At 53.6% G+C, this 21,621-nt stretch overlaps 1 protein-coding gene across 21 annotated transcripts in view; it reads left to right on the top strand.

The window, feature by feature from the left end:
• The first annotated feature begins 1,698 nt into the window (after positions 1–1,698).
• PCBP3 (poly(rC) binding protein 3) overlaps positions 1,699–21,621 on the top strand; it is a 61,735-nt gene continuing 41,812 nt past the window's right edge. For all 21 annotated transcript variants that reach the window (XM_074910133.1, XM_074910130.1, XM_074910136.1 and 18 more), the window contains exons 1-3: positions 1,699–1,919; positions 12,738–12,819; positions 14,072–14,177. In XM_074910133.1, the coding sequence (XP_074766234.1) occupies positions 14,112–14,177 (66 nt within the window). In that variant the 5' untranslated portion in view covers positions 1,699–1,919; positions 12,738–12,819; positions 14,072–14,111. The remainder of the gene's footprint in view (positions 1,920–12,737; positions 12,820–14,071; positions 14,178–21,621) is intronic.

Raw genomic sequence — 21,621 nt, 5'->3', positions numbered from 1 at the left:
CACTGCCCGTAAGCCGCTTGGGTTTATTTCTGCCCCCCAGTTTTTAGAGGGGGGGAGGGAATTTGTTAGAGCCCGGGCTGTGCCACATCCCCGAGGGTCCTGGACGTGCCGCTGCCTGTTGGGCTCGGAGCAAAATCTCCGAAGCCCCTCTTCCCCTCCAGCACAGCCGGCAGCAGCCCCCAAAATGCATTTATGGGGTAAGACCCAAACATCGGGGCAAGGGGGACTGCACCGGTCCCGGAGGCAAGAGCATCTTCAGAGGCAAACTCAGCAGAGGTGGAGACCCTCGAGGATCAAGCCCTGGAGCTGGTGCCCCCACCTCCCAGGAGATGACGCATCTTCTGGGAGCATTTTCTCTCCCTGCCTTTCCTCCCCCTCTCCCAACACTTACCCTGCCAGAAGCAAATGCAACCTGACAGGTCTCAGCTACTCCGCTGAAATATTTATATGTTCCTGCCTGGAAGCGTGGCAGCAGGATCCCAGATGTCCAGGGATTGTCCCAGCCCCCTGCCCAGGGCTGTGAGGGGTCCAGGCAGCCGCACCCCAGCCTGGGGTCTTCCCACCCAGAGGCCTCCCATCCCACTGAGTCCCCCAACCCGATGCAAAGATGCTCACCACCAAACCACTGTGGTAGGGGCTGGACCAGCATTTATTTCACTTGGGGGTTTCTCCTTCTTTTCTCAGCCAAACAGTTAGAGCCTGGGTGTGTCATTTAGGTGGGGGACATCCCAAATCCTTTCTTACATGATGGCATGTTTGCTCCCCGAAGATGTTTCCTCCTTAGGGTGTCCTACCAGGATGGCTTTGACACTGCAGGAGAGCCAGCTCGTATCCCCTCCAGGTGGGCGCTGGTCCTGGGGAGGATGGCGAGACCACAGCAGATGTGGCTCCCTGTGACTCCCAGGCAGGGGAACAGCCCTTGGTGGGACCTGTCTCTCTGTCCCTTGACGATGGCAGGGTTGGGTCCCTTCTTTATGTGTAGCAGATGTGTAGCAGGACCTGGGTGCAGGAGCACCCCAAGGTGCGGGTCAGAGGTGATGCTGTGCACCCGGGCAGTGCTAGCTGCCGGGGTTTGGGGCTGGGGCAGGGGCAGGAACTGGGGCAGAGGAAGAGGCAGGGGCTGGGTAGGGGCAGAGTGGGTTTAGGGGCAGAAACTGGGGCAGAGGAAGAGGCAGGGGCTGGGTAGGGGCAGAGCAGGTTTAGGGGCAGGAACAGGAGCAGGGGCTGGGACAGGAGCTGGGGCACGGGGCTGGGGCAGAGCAGGTTTAGGGACAGGATCAAGGCCAAGGGCTGGCGCAGGGCCAGTGTCAAGGCCTGGTGCTGGGGACCCTGCTTGAGCAGGGACTGGGACATGGGCATGGCCTTGAGCAGGGGCAGGAGCATAGGCAGAGGCTGGGGCCGGGAAGGGACAGGGGCAGGAACTAGGGCTGGGGCAGGGCAGGGACCAGGTCTGGGAAATGGGCAGTGGCTACAACAGAGAAGGGCAGGGACAGGGAAAGGTCAGGGGCTGAAAAGGGCCAGGGGCAGGGGTCTGGGCAGGGGTATGGGCTGGGGCTGCGGCAGGGGCTGGGATCTGTCAGAGGCAATAGCCGAGGTGGGGAAGAGGCCGGGGTAGGCTCAGGGGCAGGGGCAGGGGCGGGAAGGGACGGGGCAGAGCCTGGGGCAGGGGCAGGGCGCGGTGGGGCGGTGCGTCGGGTGGGCCGGGCAGAGCCGGGGGGGCCGGGCAGGGCTGCGGGGCCGGGCAGGACCCACCGCTCGGCTCCAGCTGCCGCCTCCCTCGAAGCGAGCCCCGCCGCGCCCTCCCGGCCCCCAACTGCGCCGCTCCCCTCCTCCTGCCCAGCCCTGCCGGTCCCTGCCCGATCCCTCCCCGCTCTGCACAGCCCGTCGCTCCGTCCCTCAGTCCGTCCGTCCAGGGGCAGGTAGGGGTTTGTCTTCCCTGGGGCGCTGGTTTTTGGGAGGGGGCGGGCTGGCGGGGGGGCCCGGGACGGAGCCTTCGTCCTTCTCCAGCCGGGTCCGTCCTTAGGGCGAGGGGAGGCTGGGTTCCCCCCCGCGGGCACCCGGGTGGTGGCGGGGAGGGGGACGGAGCTCCTCCGACGAGGAAGCGGCTGCCGGTGCAACATCACTCCGGGAACCAGTCCGGGAGCAGGAGGCAAGCACCCTTCGAACGCAGGGTGGCTCTGCAGAGCGATGGTCCCCCGTGTCCCCATCCCGAGGGGCTTCCCCCCCCCCCCCCCCCCCCCCCCCATGCCTTGTCACCTTCCCGGGTGTGTGTTTCTGCGAGGCTGCTGAGAGTTTTCCGTCCCTGACTCCCAGCCCGGGATGCTGTTTGGCTCAGCGGGGGCTGGCCTCTACCAAAACAAGCTCCCTGCGGCCCCGACCCACGAATGGGGGTCCCCAAAGGAGAAGGCTTGCCGAGACCCCCACCCGCCGCTGCAGGGAGAGGTGTGCGTGTGGACAGGTGATGGCAGCGATGCTGTGCAGGCAGCTGGCTTTTGGGTGGTGACTTTAACGCTCGAGCATCCCGCGGTGGCCCACTGTGTCGGTCCAGCAGTTGTTTCTAAGCCCTGGCTCCGGGTATGCCGGTCACCAAGCACCCACCGAGCAGCTCATCAGTGCATCCAGCTGGGGCAGATGCATCCTCCAGATAAGGGCCGGGGGGAGGAAGGGGGCCCAGGCCTCGTTTCTGGAGCTTGCGCCTCCAATCTGCCTCCACAGTTGGGTGAATCATCTCCCGGGAGCCTATTTCCCCAGCTGGGACCTTTCTGTCCTTCCTCTGAAATTGGGCTGGTTCATCAGCATGCGCCTCAAAAGAGCACAGGGTGCCCTGTGCTGGGGTTGTTCCTCCCTCCCCTCTGGAGCTATCACCCCTCCTCACATGGAGCCACTTTGAGAGTGGTAGGATTATTTGGGTATCGACCCTGCGGCAGTGAGCAGCATTTATTGCCCAGTTCATCCTGATGAGTCCCCCTGGGGTCTGGGTGAGGCCTTGCTGAGCCATCCTGGTGAGTGGGGTGTCCATACCACCCTCCTCGCAGCAGCCCAGCCCTGTGAAGCATTCTCTGGCGACCGCTGTGCTGCAGAGCGTCCCCACCCTGGTGCGGATGCTGCATGGCCCCCCGGGAATGGCGCAGAGCCCCACACCACAGAGCGTCCTCCCCCACCTTGTGGCACGGTCAGCCTGGGGACAGATGGGGCAGCTGGGGGCTGTAATGCCCCAGGGGCTCCCATGATGCTGTGGGTGTGGGGTGAAGCCAGGGGCCGCGACCACGCAGCACGGTACAGGCGTCCCAGGCTTTCCCGGCCTGCAGCCGGACGGTGCACGCTCTCCATCCTTGTGAGAGGAGAGAGTGACTGTGCATCCTGAGGGATGCGGTAGCAAAGTGGAGGGTGGTCCTGGTGGGAGATGCACCAACCACTGCTCTGTGCCAAGGTCTTGGAGGAGCTGGGAGGTGGACAGGGGTCCCCCAGGGTGGAGGGGATGGATAGCAGCACCTTGTGCAGACCGGCTCCAGCTGTAAACAAGCAGTCTGGGGATGGAGACCCCCATGGGAGGTGACAAAGGCACCCAAAATCTCTGTGGCCTAGTCCGTGCTTTCTAGGAGCATTTCCACAGTGGCCTCTGGGAGGATGCAAGAGAGAAACCTGTGTTTGGGCTTGCTTTAAATGATGGCGGAGGAGGTGTAGCTCTGCTTTGAAATTCCAAGCAGGCCCATGTAGGTGCCAAAACTGCTGCCAGACACTGCTGGGGTAGGTTGAGCAATGCTCAACCTCTGTGCTGCCTGAGCCCTGGGTCCATGGGACTGTTGTGGGAGGCTCCAGCCCAGGTTAGCGGGTATAATTATAACCCCTGGCTCCTTTTTCTTCTCTTTGCAATGGCCCCGGGAGACCATGGGCTTCTTTTGGGACAGGAGCTGGCCCCCACCCAGCCATTCTTTGTGCCTGCCCCTGAGAAGCTGCACAGTGAGGCTGGGGTGCTGCTGACACCCCTGCGTACGTGATGTCCCTCCCATGGGGCAGAGCCTGGGGAGAGGGAAAAATGTCCTCAGAGCCACCCCCTGCTGCTGCAGGACTTCTGGCAGTGCCCTGCTCTGGCCCCCGGGGGAAGCAGGCACAGTTCAGGCAGCTGCTGGCAGCGCTAATGGCAGCACTTCCTCACGGCTTCGGTGCTCTGCCAGAACCACTGCTTCTCCGCCCTGCTAATTGTGGAGGTGAATTAACGTCACTAAGACATGGCCGGCATCCCGTGTGGTGCCTGCTGGCTGTCCTTCCCTGCGCCAAGGCTGCGGGGACGCTGGAGACGTGCTGGCCTGGGGGACGGCGTTATTGTACCCAGGGTGGACCCTTTGTTCCCAGCCGTGGGACAGTGATACCTGGGGCAGGGACAGGGGCATCCTTCATCTTTCTGCCCCATCCCAGTGCACGGCCATGGGTGGAGGCTCTTGCCTTTCCACACTGCAGAAATAGGTCTGCTTTTCATCAGGTTGGCAGGCAGACTGGTGCTGGCACCTCTCAGATTGTGTGCAGGGAACCCAGAAAGAAGAAAAATTCCCTTTAACACAGAAAGTCCCTCCTCTGGGTGTCCCGAAGGGGCTGTTTTCTGTCGAGGAGGGAATATGGTATTTTTGGGGAAAACACATTGAGACTTGGCACACCAATAAATGGCGAGCCCTTTAGAGGAGCTATGGATGGTTGGTGACTTCCTAAGGAGTCAAAACCCAAACGCTTTCCTCTGAAAATGGCAAAATGAAGTGCTTTGAATTTTTACCTTATTCTTTCGGTTGCTTCTTCCCTTTGCTGAGCCCCAAATTCTGGCCTGTTTGGGCAGGCTTTGTGAGGAGACACACAGAAGAGAAATGCCATTCCCCAGCTGGGGGGAATGTGTTTTAAGCCTCCTTTGATCTGGCAGCAGCCCATCACCAGGGTCTCGTGGTGTGTGCCCCCCCAGCCTTGCCAGGGGAGTACAGATATCATGTCCACCAGCCTGGTGGGCACACATGGTGGGGAAATCCAGCATGGACCAGAGGAAGAGAAAGGGGGGGCCACATGCAAGGGCAACCAGCCAGCATCTCCCAGGAAGGGGTTAATCCTGTAGCTCCGGATCTGGTATCCTATTGCTGGCTGCTTTAGGTAAAAGCTTTTTTGGCTCAGTTTCAAGGGCAGGCTGGAGGATGACTTATGCATCCTCCACCAAGGAGTAAACCCTCTTGTCCAGACTTTCCTAGTCTAAGGTGATGGTTTCCTGAAAATCCAAGTGCCCTGGAGGGCCCCAGTAAGCTGACCCAGGGTTTGGGAAAAGCTGCTTCCCAGCAGTGCTAGGACCTGCTTGTCCTCAGGGAATGGGGGCTGCAGCACCTCTGGCGTGGGTGCTGGGTGATCCCCTGGAGTGGGGACCTGCTGTGGTGGGCATGGGGTGAGTGACCAGCACCAGCACAGCCTGTCCATGCTCAGCTCGAGGTGGGAAGGGAGCAGAGTCTTTTCTTAAAAGCCATTAATGATTATAACTCAAGCAACACATTTGGAAACATAAGCGACGTGCTGCTGCAAGCAGAGGTAGCAAATGCTTGCCTTATTCCTGCCGTTAGCTGCTGCTCATGGAAGGTTTTCTCATCTGCGATGTGCAGCTTTGCTATGTGCATCCTTTGGAGCTCCCCGCAATGTGTTTGCGGTGAACACTGCATGAACATGGGACTCAAAGAAACACCGAACCACAGCCGGCATGGGGCTGGGGGTGCTGCCAGGGGTCTCTGCCTTGAAACCTTGAAACCTTCCCCCTTGTGCACACACATCATGACATGGGGTCTGCACTCCAGGCTCACCCCACCCCGTGACATGGGTTCCCCCCCCCCCCCCGTGTCTCTGGTTGTGACATCTTTGCTCCATCATACTTGCAAGGATTTTGAGGGTTTTGCCACTGGGCAGCCGAGTGCCTTGCTCTGTGTCAGGGCGCGTTGTTTGGAGGATGCTTTCGCCCCGGTGCAGCCTGACTCTTATCCCTTTTGTCTGCAGGGCAAGGGCTGCCCAGCTGGCTGCACTGTCACCTTCCCAACGCCACCAGATGTGCCTCCGAGCCGCGCTGTGCAGGGGACCGGCCCCAGGGGTAAGGAGGCAGGAACGGTCCCACCACAGGTCCAAAGATGCCCAGGGTACTCCAGGCATGACAGTGGCATGTAGAGAGGGTATCTGTGAAACAAAGCCCTTTCCTGTGGAGGTGAAGCTCCATGGGGCAAGCGAGCCTCTCTGCTGTGGTTGCCCGTGGCCACTCCATGAAACGTACCTTGGGAATCCTGGGAAGCTATGAAGCCCAAAGCCAATGGGCAAAATTCACGTGTTTCTGACATCTCATAGCTTTGGGAGAGATTCTCCTGATCTGGCTATGTTGGATGCTTTGTGTTAGGGGAGGAGGATGCCTTGGGGATGCTCAGGGTGAGCTCAGGGGATCCCTGAACTTGTGCTGGGCAAAGGATCTTGTAAAAAACAGGAGGCTGTAATGGGGAGGATGGTGAGTGCATGGTGAGGTATAGAGAAGCAGCCTTGTAGCATCATCAGGGGTTTTAGTGTCTGCTGAAAAATCTACCCATGGGGACCTGTTCAGGCACCTCAATGGTCTGGACAATTCTGTGACTCAGTTTCCCCACCTGAAAAATGTGTTGCCCGTCCGGGGGATTTTGGGCACCAGTGCATGGCAGGGGATGGATGAGGGAGGGCCCTGAGGTTGCCTGTTTTTACTGCACAGACGGGGTGACCATGGTCCCCAGGGACACGCACTGATAGCTCACACTCTCTCTCCGGGAATATTTCCTTACATGTGGACTCTGTGCTGGGGGCCTGGCTCCCCGGGTGAGTGATAAAAGTAATGCTGTGCCATGCTTATGCGTGTTACAGCTCAGCCAGGGCTTAACTGGGCTCTGCCGGTCACCCAAGCACCTTCATCAGAGGACTAGGGTACAAACTGTGCCCAGATGCCATGCATTCCACCCTATATGGTCTCTGTCCTTGCCCTGGGTTGCGGCCTCCTCCTTTCAAGTTTTTATGAGAACTAACATGCCTGTCATCAACAGCTCTCCCTGTCACAGCTAGAAAACACCCCACAGTTTTGCAAGTAGAGCTGACATTATCCGGCAAGATGTTTTTCCCTTGAAAGCATGCAGGAATAGTTTTGCCAGCCCTTAAGCAAGGGAAGAAGGGCAATAATAAGGGAGGGAAGGAAAAAAACCCAACCCAGAAGAACAGATGATGGCACCAAATTTGCTGACCTCCTCACTCTCAGTTGCCTCTGGAGCAGAAGGAAAATTAGTTGGAGGGGGTTGGCTGCTTGCAAATGGCCCCGGGAGCAGGACTGGGCTGTGCAGATCCTGGGGTCTCCTTAGGCTGACCTCTGCTCTGGGATCTTTTTGGCAGAAACACCCTTCTGAAAGGCATGGGGTGGGCTTGGCCATGGGTGATATCGTGGGGAGCTGCTGGTGGCATCTGCTGCTGGGGCTTGGCTCTGGCTTGACTGCTTTGACATCAGCGCATTACATCACTCCTAATCCTTTTAGTGATGGATTTGGAGAGAACATGTTTGGCTGAAGACTTAAACTAGCCCACTCCAATGGACCTAATTCCCATTTTTCCCCAAAGGTGAGGAAGGATGGGGGATTCCACTGTGGATGGTCCATCTCATCCCAGTGGGTGCTCCTAAGGCTTCCTTAACCCACCAAGGACTTCTCATGTGCAGCAAAGCCTCAGCCCTTCATGGCCTGGGAGCACTCTGGAAGTTTTAAGAACTCACCAGATGTGGTTTCCCCCAAGGAGACACCAGCTGCTGGATAGTGCACTTACGGCTTATCTTGCTGTGTCCTAAATGAAATGTCTGCTTTTGGGAAAAAATAGGTCTCCACCAGGTACCCAAGCCCCTGGCGCTGCCTCCTCTGCCCTCAGGTGTGCTGGGGTCCCTCCAAGCATGCTGGATGTTGCTGGCATTTGCTGGAAGAGGGAGGAAAAGGTGAAATACCAAGCTTCCCCCCCCCTTGCCAACCGATTTGTCCTCTAGGAGATTAGTCTTCTTCCCTGGCTTACAGGGGGATTTGCGGCCACTCCATCTGCTTGAGCCCAGCAGGTCAGCGGGTGCCGGGGAGGAGCAGCCAGAGCCCAGCTGCTGTCCCTGCTCCCGGGCATCCCGGGCAAAGCCACCCCTGGGTTTGCACCATGGGCTGGCAATTTCTGGCTATATCTTTAGGAAAGGAGTGAAAAACCCCAGAGCTACGTGGGTGAAAATTGCACTTTCAATGTGGTTTAGACCCGAGGGCGTTTGTTGATGGAGCTGATGGAAACTGTGTGGAGCAATGGCAAGTTTTTTAAGCTGTTGTTGGCTGGTAGGAAGCTTTGAGGATGCTCGAGGAACTCCCCTTCCACCCAGGACAGTCCCAAGGTGATGATTGCCCTGTAAAACCCACTTGACCTCTGGGAAAGAAGGCAGATGGGTGGGGATGAAAGCATCTCAGTGGGGGCTTTCCCAGGTTGACACACAACGTGGCTTTGGGGGTAAGTGAGGGGAGTTTGCTGGCCAGGTTTTCTGGAGAGGAAAACCCGGAGGTGATAGGGGTGATATGGTCCATTGCTCCCCTCTCGTCACCAGGCACCATTTGAAGGTAGTGGAAAGCAAAGAAGCTGGAGGTAAGTTAGGGAACTGCAAATGACAAATGGACTTACAGAGGCTGGATTTATAAGGACTGACTGAACTAGGTTTGTGGAAGCAGCAGGAGGGGGGTGCTGGGTGATGCTGGGGGCCAGGGATTTGCTGAGTGCCATTCTGCTTCCAGGCTGTGGGGACTGTGGGACACAGGAGCCTTTGTCTGTACCCAGATACCAGCCAAGAGCGGGTCTGATGTGCTGCTGGACCCAGGAACATGCTCTCCCCATGCCTTTTCGGCAGGCATAGGGCCATGTGAGACCCTGCCAGACCTCCCCAGGGATGATCCCGTTGGGGCAGCTCTCAGAAAGCACCAGTTTCTCTTCTAACGTGGTAGAAAAATCACAAAGACGGTTGCTCCGGGCAGCAGACAAGATGCTGAGACACCAACACCACCCCCATCCCTCTCACTCACCACTGCGGAGCCCAAGGAAGAGACCAATTTTGGCCCCCCATCTCCATTCTCCTTCCCTTGCCATTTTGCCAGGAATACCAATGGAGGCTGCCAGGTGTCAGCTCTGAAATCTTTTAACTTTACCTCGTCTCCCCAAATGGACAATGTCTCCGCTCATTAGGTACCCGCCCAGGGGGCAGATGTCAGCTTTGCTCATGGCTTTTCTCAGCTCATCTCTGCTGAGACTCTTGACGGCTTCAGAGCGCTCAGGTCCCATCACGTCACGCTGGCTCCTGCCTGCAGGGCTGCCCGCTCTGCTTGCCCGGTGGCTGCGTCGTCCTGGTGGCAGCTCACCTACGGCCCCCCCACCTTGGGCTCACCACCTCCCCCTCCTGAGGAGTGCGGTTTTGAAGGATGTTTTGTTAAAAGGCTGGAAACTAATGGGCACCAGTGGCACACACGTGGCGTGTGTGTGTGTGTGTGTGTGTGTGTGCAGAGCTGGAATTGGTTTTCCTTTCCCAGGCAGTGCCTGGGAGGAGAAGCTATCTCTGAAGTCTGCCCTTTGAGGCTGATGCGTCCCGACAGCTTGTTCACTGGGACATTAAAATCATTGCCTCTCTCTGCGTAAAACACCCAGTAAGGCGGATGATGGGAACACAGGTCAGGGGAGGATCGTTCTCTCCCCTGCGCAATGAGCGATGGCACTGAAAACCTCAAACAGCAGAACAAAGCAGATCCCAGTGGTACAGGGTCTGCTTCACCCCAACTGGATGGGAGTGGGGTCCTCTACAACATGAAGGGGTCCAACAGCCTGGAGGGACAATGCTGATGAAGCCATTTTGCTGAGTTTTCCATCTATAAGGTGTATTATAGCTCAGGAAACTGATGATATGGTGGGGGAACATCCCCATCCATCCCATCCCATCTGGTGCATCCCTCACCAGCTGCACAACACATTTTCCAAAAGAGTTTGAGTTTTCCCTGGTGGGGTGGGGTTGCAGCAAAGGATGAGGACATCTGCAAGCTCTCCATACTCTCCATACTCTCTGCAGACGTTGCACCCCACACAGGTGCCCCATGGTCCCAAACACAGGGCCAAGTGAGATGTCCTATGGGCACAAACATCCAGGTACTCACAGGTGAGGGAGAGCTGAAGTCCATCTTGGCTGGCTGTTTGCAGGAGAGGCAGGCTGGGTGTTGGAGCAGACTTTTTTTTTGCAGGGGAGGTGGTGTGTGGTAGGGGATATGGGAGAACCTGCTGATATTTGGGATGGTAGGATAGGGCAGCCTGCCAGGGTTGTCAGGGGGCTGCTGCTGCATCTCCAGCCCAGAGTAGGCACAGAGATGGGGAGACTATGCGCAAGGCTGCTGAAAATCTGGTTTTGCCTGAGCAAGCTTTGCTTTGGGGGGCCCTTAAAAATGATTCCTGGTGTGATCTGCTGGTTTGGGCTGGGCAGCAGGGCAGTGTGTGAGCTGGACACCCACCAAGGCAGTGCAAGGGACAGTTTCCATGCCTAGGTCCTGCTTTGGATGCCCACAGATGTCCTCAAGAGCAGTGCTCACCAGCTTGCTCTACCTGAGCCAAATTGGGGAAGTTGTCACAGCCACATGGAACTGGGCACAGGACATGGAAGTACCCGTCAGCTCACCTCCGAGGCTGCGCACGAGCAGGGTGCTACATACAGTTTGTTCATCTTTGCATCCTGCTGATGCCAGAGGGTCAAACCCTCCAGAGGATGTTTGTCCATATCTCTGTGATTCCTCCTTACCCACTCAAGACTAAATGCTGTGAAATTTTGAGCCCTGTGGAATGAAGTGGTTGAGCTCTCCAGTGCATGTAGGTGGCATCAAGCTGAGGGTGCTGCCAAGCCCCTGGGGAGTGCTGTATGGGGTACAACACCCTCAGGGCTCTTGGTGCCCCTCTGGCATGAGTTAAAGATGTTGAAATGTCATAGCCTACAAAGGCTGACTTTTGAGGGGACTGGCCATATCAGTGCTTTGGAATTCATTGCATTCTCAGGTTCTTTTATCTAGGAGCAATAGGTGTGGTTTTGCTGGGATCTGGATACCTCTGCTGCTCTGCTCTTCACAAGTGACTCCTTCAGCATCCTGGGTGACCCCTCATGAACACTGCTGATCAAATTTACTAATGGGACCTAGTCCATGAGAGCTAGTGGATGAGCTGGCCATGCAGAGATGGAGCCACGCTTTCCACTGCCATGAATCATAAGGCAGAAAGCTTTTGGTGTGATAAGCTTGCTGGTGTCTTTCTCACAGCACCCGTGTGTGTTTCAGGGGAGAGAAACAACCAGGAAAAAAAGTAATTGACTCCTCTTCTTGTATTGACAGAGCAGACACAAGATGCAGGGTCTTTAGCCGTGCTGGAGTGATGATGGTGAGGATGATAGTCTACCAGCAGATCAAAAAGTTGCTTGTCCATAAGCTTGTGATGCTGTCTTTTAAGAAAATTCCTGACTGCCTTGCATTGGTCACTGATGAGCAAGATACTGCTGTTGGGTGATGTGGGGACACAGACAGCTGCCACAGCCAGGGCCAATTTGGCCACGGTGGATGGCTGCACCTGGCAGAGTTCTTCTGGAAATGGCCCTTCAGGAGGAGTCGAGGGATGCTTAAAGCAGCTGTGGTCAAGACATGCTTGGGAGTCCTGAGGTTTCTGCTTGGAGGCAACTTTGGGATTACTTGGGGTGCACTCATACCCATGATGGAACTGAGGTTGGCCCCAGCACAGCACCAGTCCTCTGGGAAATGCAGGCATGTCCGTACCAGGAGGTGACGTGCACCTTAATCACAGAGAACACCACTTAGGTGTCTAGGCAAGCGTTCAGCTCCTCTGCACAGCTTGACTCACCTGCTCCTGTGCATCTCAGAAGGCCGCAAGACATAGAAACAGAAGTTTTGGAGACTGGCTTACAATTCTATCTGCACCAAACATTCAGAGGAAAAAGCTGTTCTGGAAGCAAAAGTTTCTGTGGGTGGGTGTACATGTGGTGCACAGTGAAAGACGACAGGGTCGTGGGTGGGATCTTACCATTTAGCATGTTGCTGTAAGGGTGGACGGATTGTAACATAACAAGAAGCAGAGCTGCTGGGAGACAGACCAATATTTGATTAAGAAAACTGCTGACAAATTCTTTAATGACACATTTCCTGAATGCTAAGCCTTGTCTTGGGATAAACTCAAACCTATGACCTGGAAGACAAATAAAAGTTTCTTTCCTCATGAATTCACAGGCTGTGGGTCGCTGCTCTGTGCCTGTGTGGGCAGCAGGGAGGCAGGACGTGCCCGTGGGGCTGTGGCAGAGGGGCTTGCCTGCGCTGGCACTGGGGAGAAGGAAGTGGGTTTTCTTGCAACCCCTTGTCTTCCAGCATCCTGGATCCTTGTCTGAGCCCCCTTGTTCATGTGTATTTTGATGAAGCTGGTGCCATGGTCAGTTTTTTCTTCCTTTTCTCAATACTGGAATCAGTGACCAGAAGTTTTTGCTGACTGGCATAAAAAAATTACCAAGGATTCTTCTGCTTGAGGCTGTTTTGTCCTGTTCTCTGGGTTACCTGTGGCCATGGAAGCAGTGCTGGGAGGAGGCTCTTGTGGGTTCCCAGGTAGGGGGACTGGCCAGGCACCCTGGGGTGCTGAGATTTCGTGCTGTCTTCCAGGTCCTCCCCTGCCACCTCAGCTGCTGATCCCCAGCCATCTACCCCGCGAAATCCCTGATCTGCGCCTGCTGTTCCTCCAACGGTGAGTCACAGTTTGGGTTTTCCATCCTTTCCAATTTTTTTCAGCTATTTGGATTTGTTGGGGGGGTTTTTTGTTCCCTCTCTGTTTGTTGAGAGTCCACGAGGAAGGATGTTACGATAGTGACAGTAGGATTTAAAATTTATTTTGCTTGTGTAGGCTCAGTGGAGAGTACTTAAGTGCCTCAGGGTCCATCCTGGGACCTGTCCTGCTTGCAGGTGACACCAGCTGGGGATGTAGTCATTACCTTGGAGGACCTGGCTGCCATTCAGAGAGTCATATAGAGTATTATAGGGAAAAAACATTAATTCTGAGGACAGTTGGTCACTGAGAGAGACTCTATAGTCCCTGTCCTCGGAGGTTTTCAAGCCCCAAAGGGATAAAGCCCTGGACAACCTGCTCTGATCGTAGTGCTGATGATGTTGTGAGCAGCAGGCAGGACCTGAAGACTGACCTCAGGGGGGTCTCAGGGACTCCCCTCCCACTGATGTGCTCCTTCCCATGGCATCAGCCCCTCATGCTCAGGTCGCTGGGGGTAAGTACAGTGGTTGCTGAGTCACCAGGAAGAGGAAGGTTTCCCATTATAATTCACAAGCTGCCCCAGCACATCAAGGCCAAGCAATGAGTGGGGCCTGCAGCTCACCCACCCCACTGCCCAAAAAATATTTTGGGAGATGGAGAGGTTTTTCTGCCCTCTGGCACTCAGCTTATTAACAGCTCAGGCTTCTGGATTGATTTTATTGATGGGTAATGCATGCCCCAGTTAACTAACTGGAAAGAGCAGCAAAAATAAAGCAATAAAAATAATGCTGCACCTATGTCACTGAAACGTGCTGGATTATTTCCACTGAGGTTTGATTTCTGGATGAAGCAGACCCTTGGCTTGTGCTCCCTCTGTGGTGCTCAGAGTTCCCACAGCCAGACCATTGGGCTGTTGGTCACCTGGGAGATCTTGCTGGGGTTGTGTCTGGGGGACCCCCTCCTCCACAGCCCAGCTCTTTAGTTTACTTCCCTTGTTTAATGGATGCTGGAGCAGGACCTGCCCAAATCTGGTCTGAGTGTAGATAAAAATACAGACAGGGCTTTGCTGCCTGCCCCATAACCAACCTGGAGGTGATGCTCCTGAACATTTTGTCCCCCCCAGTACAAACCATGTTTTAATTCTTTCTGAAATTCACTTTTCCTGGACAGTAAGCAGCCTTCGGGTGTCCTTCCTCTGTGCTGTGCCTAACCTCTGCCATGTCCTGGTTTGCAGACTCGTGCTGTGGACTGCTGGTTGCTGCCCTGTGCTCAGCATGCCCTTTTCTGGTGCAACCGGACCCTCCAAGGAATCGCTCTGGAGCTCGAGGCTGGCCTGCAGGGTAAGGTAAGGTGAGCTCAGACACTTTTCCAGTCCCAGGGGTCTTTGCGGATGCACCGTGGTCTCCCTTAGGCTATAAAATGCCTGCAGGGAGGATGTGGTTAGGCTCTACAGAGAGACATACTGCTGGACTGCAGGGACCCAGCTCCTTGTGAGGGGCAATGCTACGGCATGGGCAAAAAAAGGGAAGGGGGTTTTGCTCCCTGCATGGTGCAATCCTGCTAACAGAGCTTCTGTGAGAGGTGTATTTTGCTGCTGGAGGGTCTCTGTGCAAAGGGGTTGGGACAGTCATGCATCCGTGCAGGTGGCCCATCCTGCCGCCGCTGCCCTCATTGCACTCGTCCGCCTGCTTTCCACCACGTTGGTCATAGGGGTCCATTAAAACCAGCTAAAGAGTTAAGCTGGGAAGTGCACAGATGGGGTCATTCTCATCAGCCACTCTGCTTTTGTTACTAAAATAGATTTGCTTTGGCCTGGGGCCATTGTGTTGTCCCAGGCATTGACTATCGCAAATGGACGACGAGGCAACATTTTCCATTAGTGAAGAGGAGAACACGCATCTCTGAGTGAGAAGACAGCTCCATAAAGCAGAAATGTTGTAGCAACAGACAAATCCACCTCTCTTCTCTCCCCTTCCTTTTAAAAGTGTCACTAATTGCTGTTTTCTGCACATAAAACCCTGAGAGACACCAGGCAGAGCAACACCCTATACCTGCAACAAGATGGTGCGTTTTGGGTAAGGGGATGAAGGTTTCTCAGAGGAGCTGTAGGTAACTCACTCAGGTACACTAAGGGTAGAACTTGCCCAAAAACCTGTGAGGAGGCTTGTCCATGATCACTGGTGACGTGGTGGGTACTAGTTACGCCTGATCTTAAGCATGCATCATCTGAGGTTTCTTCCGTCACCGCCTGCGGCTCCTGTGTGCCTCTTACAAACACATCCATCTGTAGAGGGGTTTTTTGGGGGGTGGAGGGAAGCTTTTTTTTTTCCTGCTGGTAGTCTGGAGGCCATGAGCTGAAGGAAGGATGCGCTTCCTGCTTACTGGCATTTCCCTGAGCACACCAGGTCTTGGGGAAGGGGTTCCCATTACCAGCCCCAGGAAAACTGGTCCATGTCCTTGCTGGGAGAGCTGAGTATCCAGCTGGGGACCAAGTCCCCAGACTGTCCTCCCACAAGCACTCTTAAGCCCAGTCTGTCCAGCAAGTGCATTTTGTTGTCTGGCTTTAGTGAAGACACTTTTCTGCAGTAAGTGGTTATTAAAGCATCATTTGGGCGAACATCACGACAACTCACATCTCCCATCTCCTCCAGGGAGGTCTCTGACCTCATTTTTCTGCCTTCACATGCTCCCTGTCCAACATCCCATCCCTTCTCCCAGGCCTGTGCCCTGGCCTCTCTACCACATTTGCAGTCAAGACTGAAGCCTGGTTCCCGGCTCTGAGCAAGCCAGCAGCTTCTGGCTTAAAATGCAAAGCAAGGTGTGGTTTTCATTTTAAATGCTAACCCCTCTTCAAGGCTGTCTTGGACCTCTTGCCCCATGGGACTTCATCCTTAGAACTCAGAGGTGATCCTGTGTGTGTAGTACCATGACTACTTAATAGAAAAACTACAGGTGCGAAGGACACCTGGAAGAGGACCCGGTTTTTGGAGACTACTTGGCACTGGGAGACTGCTGCTGCTCCATCTTGCACCCAGGTGATGTGACGAGTGGTCACTGCTGATGCTGGGGGCCAGAGATGCTGTGAGGTTAGCAGGGGGCTTGGGTGGGAGGTGTCCATGCCAGCAAGGGGAAAAGGCTGTGACACGAGGCTGTGGGGGGTGGGTGGGGACGTGCCCGCCAGTGGCAAACAATTTCCCAGTTTGACCCTTCTGCTTAATCTGAACTTGAAGGTGAATGAGCAAAGCTAGTGGCATCGATCTGGGATGTGGCTGATGAGCGCCATGCCCTGCGGCGGGCTCGGCCCCCAGCATCAGGTCCCTGTCTCACTGGTTTTTTCCTGCCTTTCCTTCACGCCTTTCCAAAGCCATCAGTCAGAGCGGGGCCTGGTGTGGCACCCCAAGCTGCTGACCTTGCTGGGGGCAAGGGGGATGCCATATAGGCACCTGCAGAGAGCTGCCCCACTGCGTGATGGGCTTCTCCCAGCCACGGCTGCCTCTCTACCACTGGTAAGCTTGGTGTCTGCCTACCATCAGCTCAGGGGTGCAGGGAGGCACATACTAAAGGCAAAGACGTCGGTACCAATAAAGCCCATGCTGTGTGCCAGGAGGCATGTTTCTCATAGGTAATGAAGTTGTCTGCCAAGCTGCCTGCTGATTCTCATGACTTGGGTGGTCTGATGTCTTAACAAGCAGCAATGCATTGATGGCATTCAATTCGGACTCAGGTTGCAGGTCAGAATGTAACTTGAAGCATCTCCACACTGCTCTTAAGTCTTTACATAAAATGCCATACGAACTGGCAAATTGTATTTATTTGACCCATTGGGAAACAAACCTGAGTGTAGGTTGGAAACCTAGAATTTACCTTGGCTGATATGTAGAAAGCTTGTTTTTGGGGAAAGAAAGATGATGCGCCTTCCCTCAACATCTTCTGTGCTTTAGCCGCAGATTTTCCACAGCTGAAAATAACAAACCATTTTAATCTAAGTATTGCTTGTTCTGATCTTTTAATCCAGCTTGCTTTCTATTGACAGAGCAGCCTAAAATTATTTCTATGCCTGCCTCTATATTATATAATTATTCAGAAGATTACTTGGGAGCCAGATTTAGCTGGGCATCACTGGGGAAGGATGAGGGGGCTGCAAACAGGGAGCTGTGGGGCTGGAAGATGGGGATGTTCCCTCTCTCCCTTTGCACACTGGCCATCACAAAAGGATGTGGGATGGGAGGGGAAAGCAGCAAGATGAGCACTTTTGGCTGTGTCCATAATTTGCATTTGAGCGTGGCAAGTTTCTCCCTCAGCTTGTATTTGTTGGACTAAAATGCCCCATCATCTGGCTGGTGGATGGAGAAATATGACCCTCCAAGCCGCAGAGGATTTCAGGTGAAACCCTGCACTTCTCTACACCATTTGAGGCATTTTACGGCTGTATTTCTCTTTTTGATAACAGCATGGTAAGACAGTCTGGCCTCAGGAAGGACCTGGAAATAGGGACTGTGCTCCTGATGCTTTCTGTCCCCGTGCAGAGCCATGTGCAGGGGAACAGTCACAAGGGAGAACCAGCAGTCGGGCTGTGTGCCAGATCAGGATGTGGTGGTGATTCCAAGAAGGCGTGGAGGTGGCCAGAGCTGTGTTTTTTCACCAAAGCCCAAGTCTAGCTGGTTCTTCGAGGAGCCTTAGGTGTTATCCTTAGATAAGAAGGGCTTGAGCCCCTGGATAATAGGATGGCTGGGGACAGCTGCTCTGCAGGAATAACATAACTGAAATTCCAGGGCAGATGCCAGAGGTAGATTCACTTAGGACTTTCTGTTGGCAGGGATGACGAACAGGCATATCGCTAGCATGACAAGATGGCACAGTTGAGGGATGTGCCAGGTGGGGACTTAGGTTGCCAGAAAAATGCACCTTCTGACTGGCGTGACACACGGGCTTGAGCTTTGATAGGAAATGCAAGAGGATGTCTTGGGCTCCAAAAATTCCTTTGCCTTTCCCCAACATGAGCGTCCTGAGACTGATGGGCTGGTACCTGCAGTTACCAAGGGAAGGCCAGGATCTGCTTGGCCTGTGGACCATGGCTGGCTGGGATGTGGTGGCTCAGATCTGCTGTCCCCTGGGAAATAGAGAGCTGGGGCAAGGAGGGACCCCCAGCACCTGTCAGAGTTAGACGCTGGGAGCTTGGCTTGTCCTGCCTTGATCCATGGGGCCTTGGGCACCCTTCTGGGGAAGAACATCCCCATAATTGTGCTGCGTTTTAGGTTTAGTGAGTGTCTGTGGGGGAACACTTTGAAATGCCCTTTGAGCCTGGCATGGCCATGTGGTGGTGAGAGCAGGCAATGCCCACCCAGAGCATGCCGTGCTCCCTCCACTGCCCTTGGTCTTTCTTCCAAGAAAGCAGTTTCAGCAGACCCTCTGCCTCCAAAGCAGACTTATCTCTCAGAGAAGCTGGTTGCTGCAACCACTGTGCAATAGCTGGTAAGGCACCAGAGGACAGGATCAGCCTGGGAGAGGTCAGAAGCAATGTAAAGGCACAAGAAAATTTTTTTGGTGATGGAGCAGTTGTAACACATCCCCTTCCTCTGGATTCTGCAGTCCTTCAGCCTGGTCCTTCCCTCCGCTGCTGCTTCCTCTGAGATGGATGGTTTAACACAGTCCATTGCCAGCAGCCAAATGTGCATTGCTATACGCCTTCCTCCCCCCCCAAAAGGCTCCATCCCTGGGGTGGGTGAGCAGGCACTGCTCTGCCGGTACCCTGCTAAAGCATTTCCCAATTTCTCCCTGCACACGGGCAGTGCCCTGGTGCTCGTCTCATACCCAAGCTCCTTTCTCCTTCATGTTGAAAGCGTTGGCTGGTTCACCCTCATCGCCTTGAGGCAACTCGATTTGTTCAGTGGCCTTTAAAAAAATAATAAAAAAAAAAAAAATCAAAGCCCACTGAAATGACAAGAACATCAGCAGTGGGTGCATCCCCCTTTCCAGCAAACTGAGGGATTTGGGAGAAAATAGGTCACATGCTCTTCATCCTGTGCCACGTGGTGGACCTCCCAGGACCAATGAGGTTTGGAGCCCTCTGCGCCGTACGGCGAAAAAAACCACTGGGATTTTTTCCCCCCTAGCATTTTTCATCCTTTCCAAACGTGGAAAGACTGGCCATCTGTCCGGACCCCCCTCACGCCAAATCGGCACTAAAGCAGCTCTTTGGGGAAGGTAAGAAGATTTAAAAGATTGTGTTGGTGGAAGACCACCTGCCGCATGCAACTTTTCCTACCTATGAAAATCAGGGAAGAATCAAGAAATGAGTCGGGTCTGGGGATGCAATGTGGGTTAGAAGAGCTGTGGATGCTTAAGAGCCATCTTAAGTGAATCTCTCGTAGAGGAAATTTAAGTCTGTGTCGGAGAGAGGTGGGATTATGGGAGAAATAGGTGCGCAAGCAAGGGGGTTAGCTTAAGTTAACACCTGCTCCTCAAGTCTCTTCTATATTTGCAATATATTTTTGCCAGATTTGTTTTGCAAAATTGTCATTCTCTTTGTGTGCTTTATTTTGATAAAATTCAGTTTTACCTATGCCTTGTGGCTAAAGCCAAAGAGTGTATCCCTGGGTAGGGAAGCATCCATCTTGGCATTAACCAGAATATTCAGCCATTCCTAATTTACCTGATTTACAGTGCAGGCTTTGGACAGTGTCATTTATGTATGCGCTCAGGTGGGAATAGCACAAATCAAATTGCCTTAAAGAAATTGATACTAAAATAACATAGACGTTAATCACGTCTTAGTCTGGCAATGTAATAAAACCCCTGACCCTGTTTGATTTGATTTTTACCTTTTGGTTCTATTTCCATTAATTTTTTTTCTTGTGCCAGGGAAATTTGATTTGGAGAGAGGAATACCTCTTGTTATGGGGCTCGCTTTGTTTTTTTTTTATTTTGCCTTCAGATATCCATTTTGCTCTGGGTGGCTAAATTATTTCTGATACTGTCATGTTTCTGTTGCATTTTCTTTGGTTACACCATTGCTTTATAAGTAGAATAGTGAAATATTAGTTGCAAAGGTTATAGAGGACTTAAATACTGTTGAACTCAATCCCAAAATATCTTCTCCTTATTATAAAGGGAAAATGTTCTCGGACGTATTTTTCTTGTAATCTGAGTTTTCTGGGATAATGTAATGTTAATATGAACCATATTAGAAAATCTTATTTTATTAGTCAGAAGTCACGTCCAGCTTAAAAATAAACCAGAAACAGTGGAGCAAGGGCGTTGTGTTTAAGTTTCCATAAAATGATTGACCTTTGTTTTGACAGATGCAAAGACAGATGCTAGCCTGCATTTTGATACAGAAACTAAACCCTGAAAACTGGCAGTTTTTCCTGATATCTGGAGTTTTACTTTTAATACAGAATTCCAAATCTCAGACTTTCCCCCTCTTTTATAGATTTATTTATGTAAACATATTTAGTATTCTCAGGTACAAAAGCAAATTTGAAATTCTTTCTTCCTGAGAAATACCTGTAAAAAATGTTATTTTAATCTTGGTTGAATTAAGACAACATTTATTTCTGAAGAAAAACGAACATCTCAGTGGTTAAAAAAGGCTACTGATCAAGACCAAGGGGGAAAAAACCTCTTGAAGTGGTTTCAACATTATTTTAATGTTTATATTGCAGTGAGTGCAAATTCTGCTTTCAAAATGCATTAGAGAAACCGTGGGGTTTTACTACATAGGATCAGAAAATACAAATGTTGTCAGAATCAGTGGCACGGGTTGTGCAGAGCACACCAAGCAAACCACCTCCGCAGTGGCCAGCCCCGATTTGGGGTGGAAGCGGAGGGGACCTGGATGCTTGCACAGGCAGACACTCACCACCTTGCAGGATGCTCTTCTGGGTAACTACCAACGATGCTTTTACCTTTCCTGGTTTGGTGGTCCCAGAACCACTTTTCTCAGGCGATGATTTTTTTTTTCCTCCAAGCTGGACACTGGCTTGGAAAATGGGCATTTTCTGTGTGGCAAGTGGAGCAGGCACCTTGCTGGTGGCACACTGCTGGCCAGTGTGGCTCCCTGTGGCATCAGGGCTCATGCCCAGCACACAGGGAGAAGCTCGATCCCACTGGCGGCGGAGTGCTTGCAGCCCCGGCTCTGATCTGTAGCGAAGAGATGTGTTTGCTTTTGGCGAAGCAGAGGATGCTTTCCCAGCCCTGGGACATGCTGCGCAGGGTGGCACCTCTGGCATCGAGTCCCCGTTCCTGCAGTGTGAGGGTGGGTGGTGGCCTACATGGCTTGAGTTTGCCAGACCTCTGTAGCTGCTTTTTGGACAGCTGAAATGGAAAGTGAATTTAAATGCTTCACAGATGGATGAGGGCTGTCCCCATCCCTGTAGTGAGCTTTTTTCAGCTTCTCAATGAATGCACTCATCCTGGTGCTGCAGTCAAGCACACACACATACCTGGTTTAATTTCTTTATTCTATTTAGGCTTTGCTAAATGAGCTGGTAGCCAGCAGTGGGTGCCAGCGCAGAGCACCCCGCTGGCAGCAGACCTGCTCCACCCCACAGATGCACGGTCTGCCGGAGCTGCTGGGGTACCACCCGTGGCAGAGGCAGGTTGGGAGGTCGGTGGCACATCCCGCCCTGGATTTCAGCAGAGACCCACAGCCCCTGGGGATGGGACTGCTGCAGCAGCCGTGCCCTTGCAACCAGAGTCAGGTTTAGGGACAGGGGTTGTCATGGCCCCTTCCCCAGCAGCCCAGATTCCCAGCCGCGAAAATTCAACAATTCCCTCACCGTT

Source organism: Athene noctua, chromosome 7, assembly GCF_965140245.1.
Source record: "Athene noctua chromosome 7, bAthNoc1.hap1.1, whole genome shotgun sequence".
Taxonomy (NCBI): domain Eukaryota; kingdom Metazoa; phylum Chordata; class Aves; order Strigiformes; family Strigidae; genus Athene; species Athene noctua.
The sequence above is the reverse complement of the archived record's forward strand: the minus strand, read 5'-3'. Positions and strand labels throughout refer to the sequence as shown.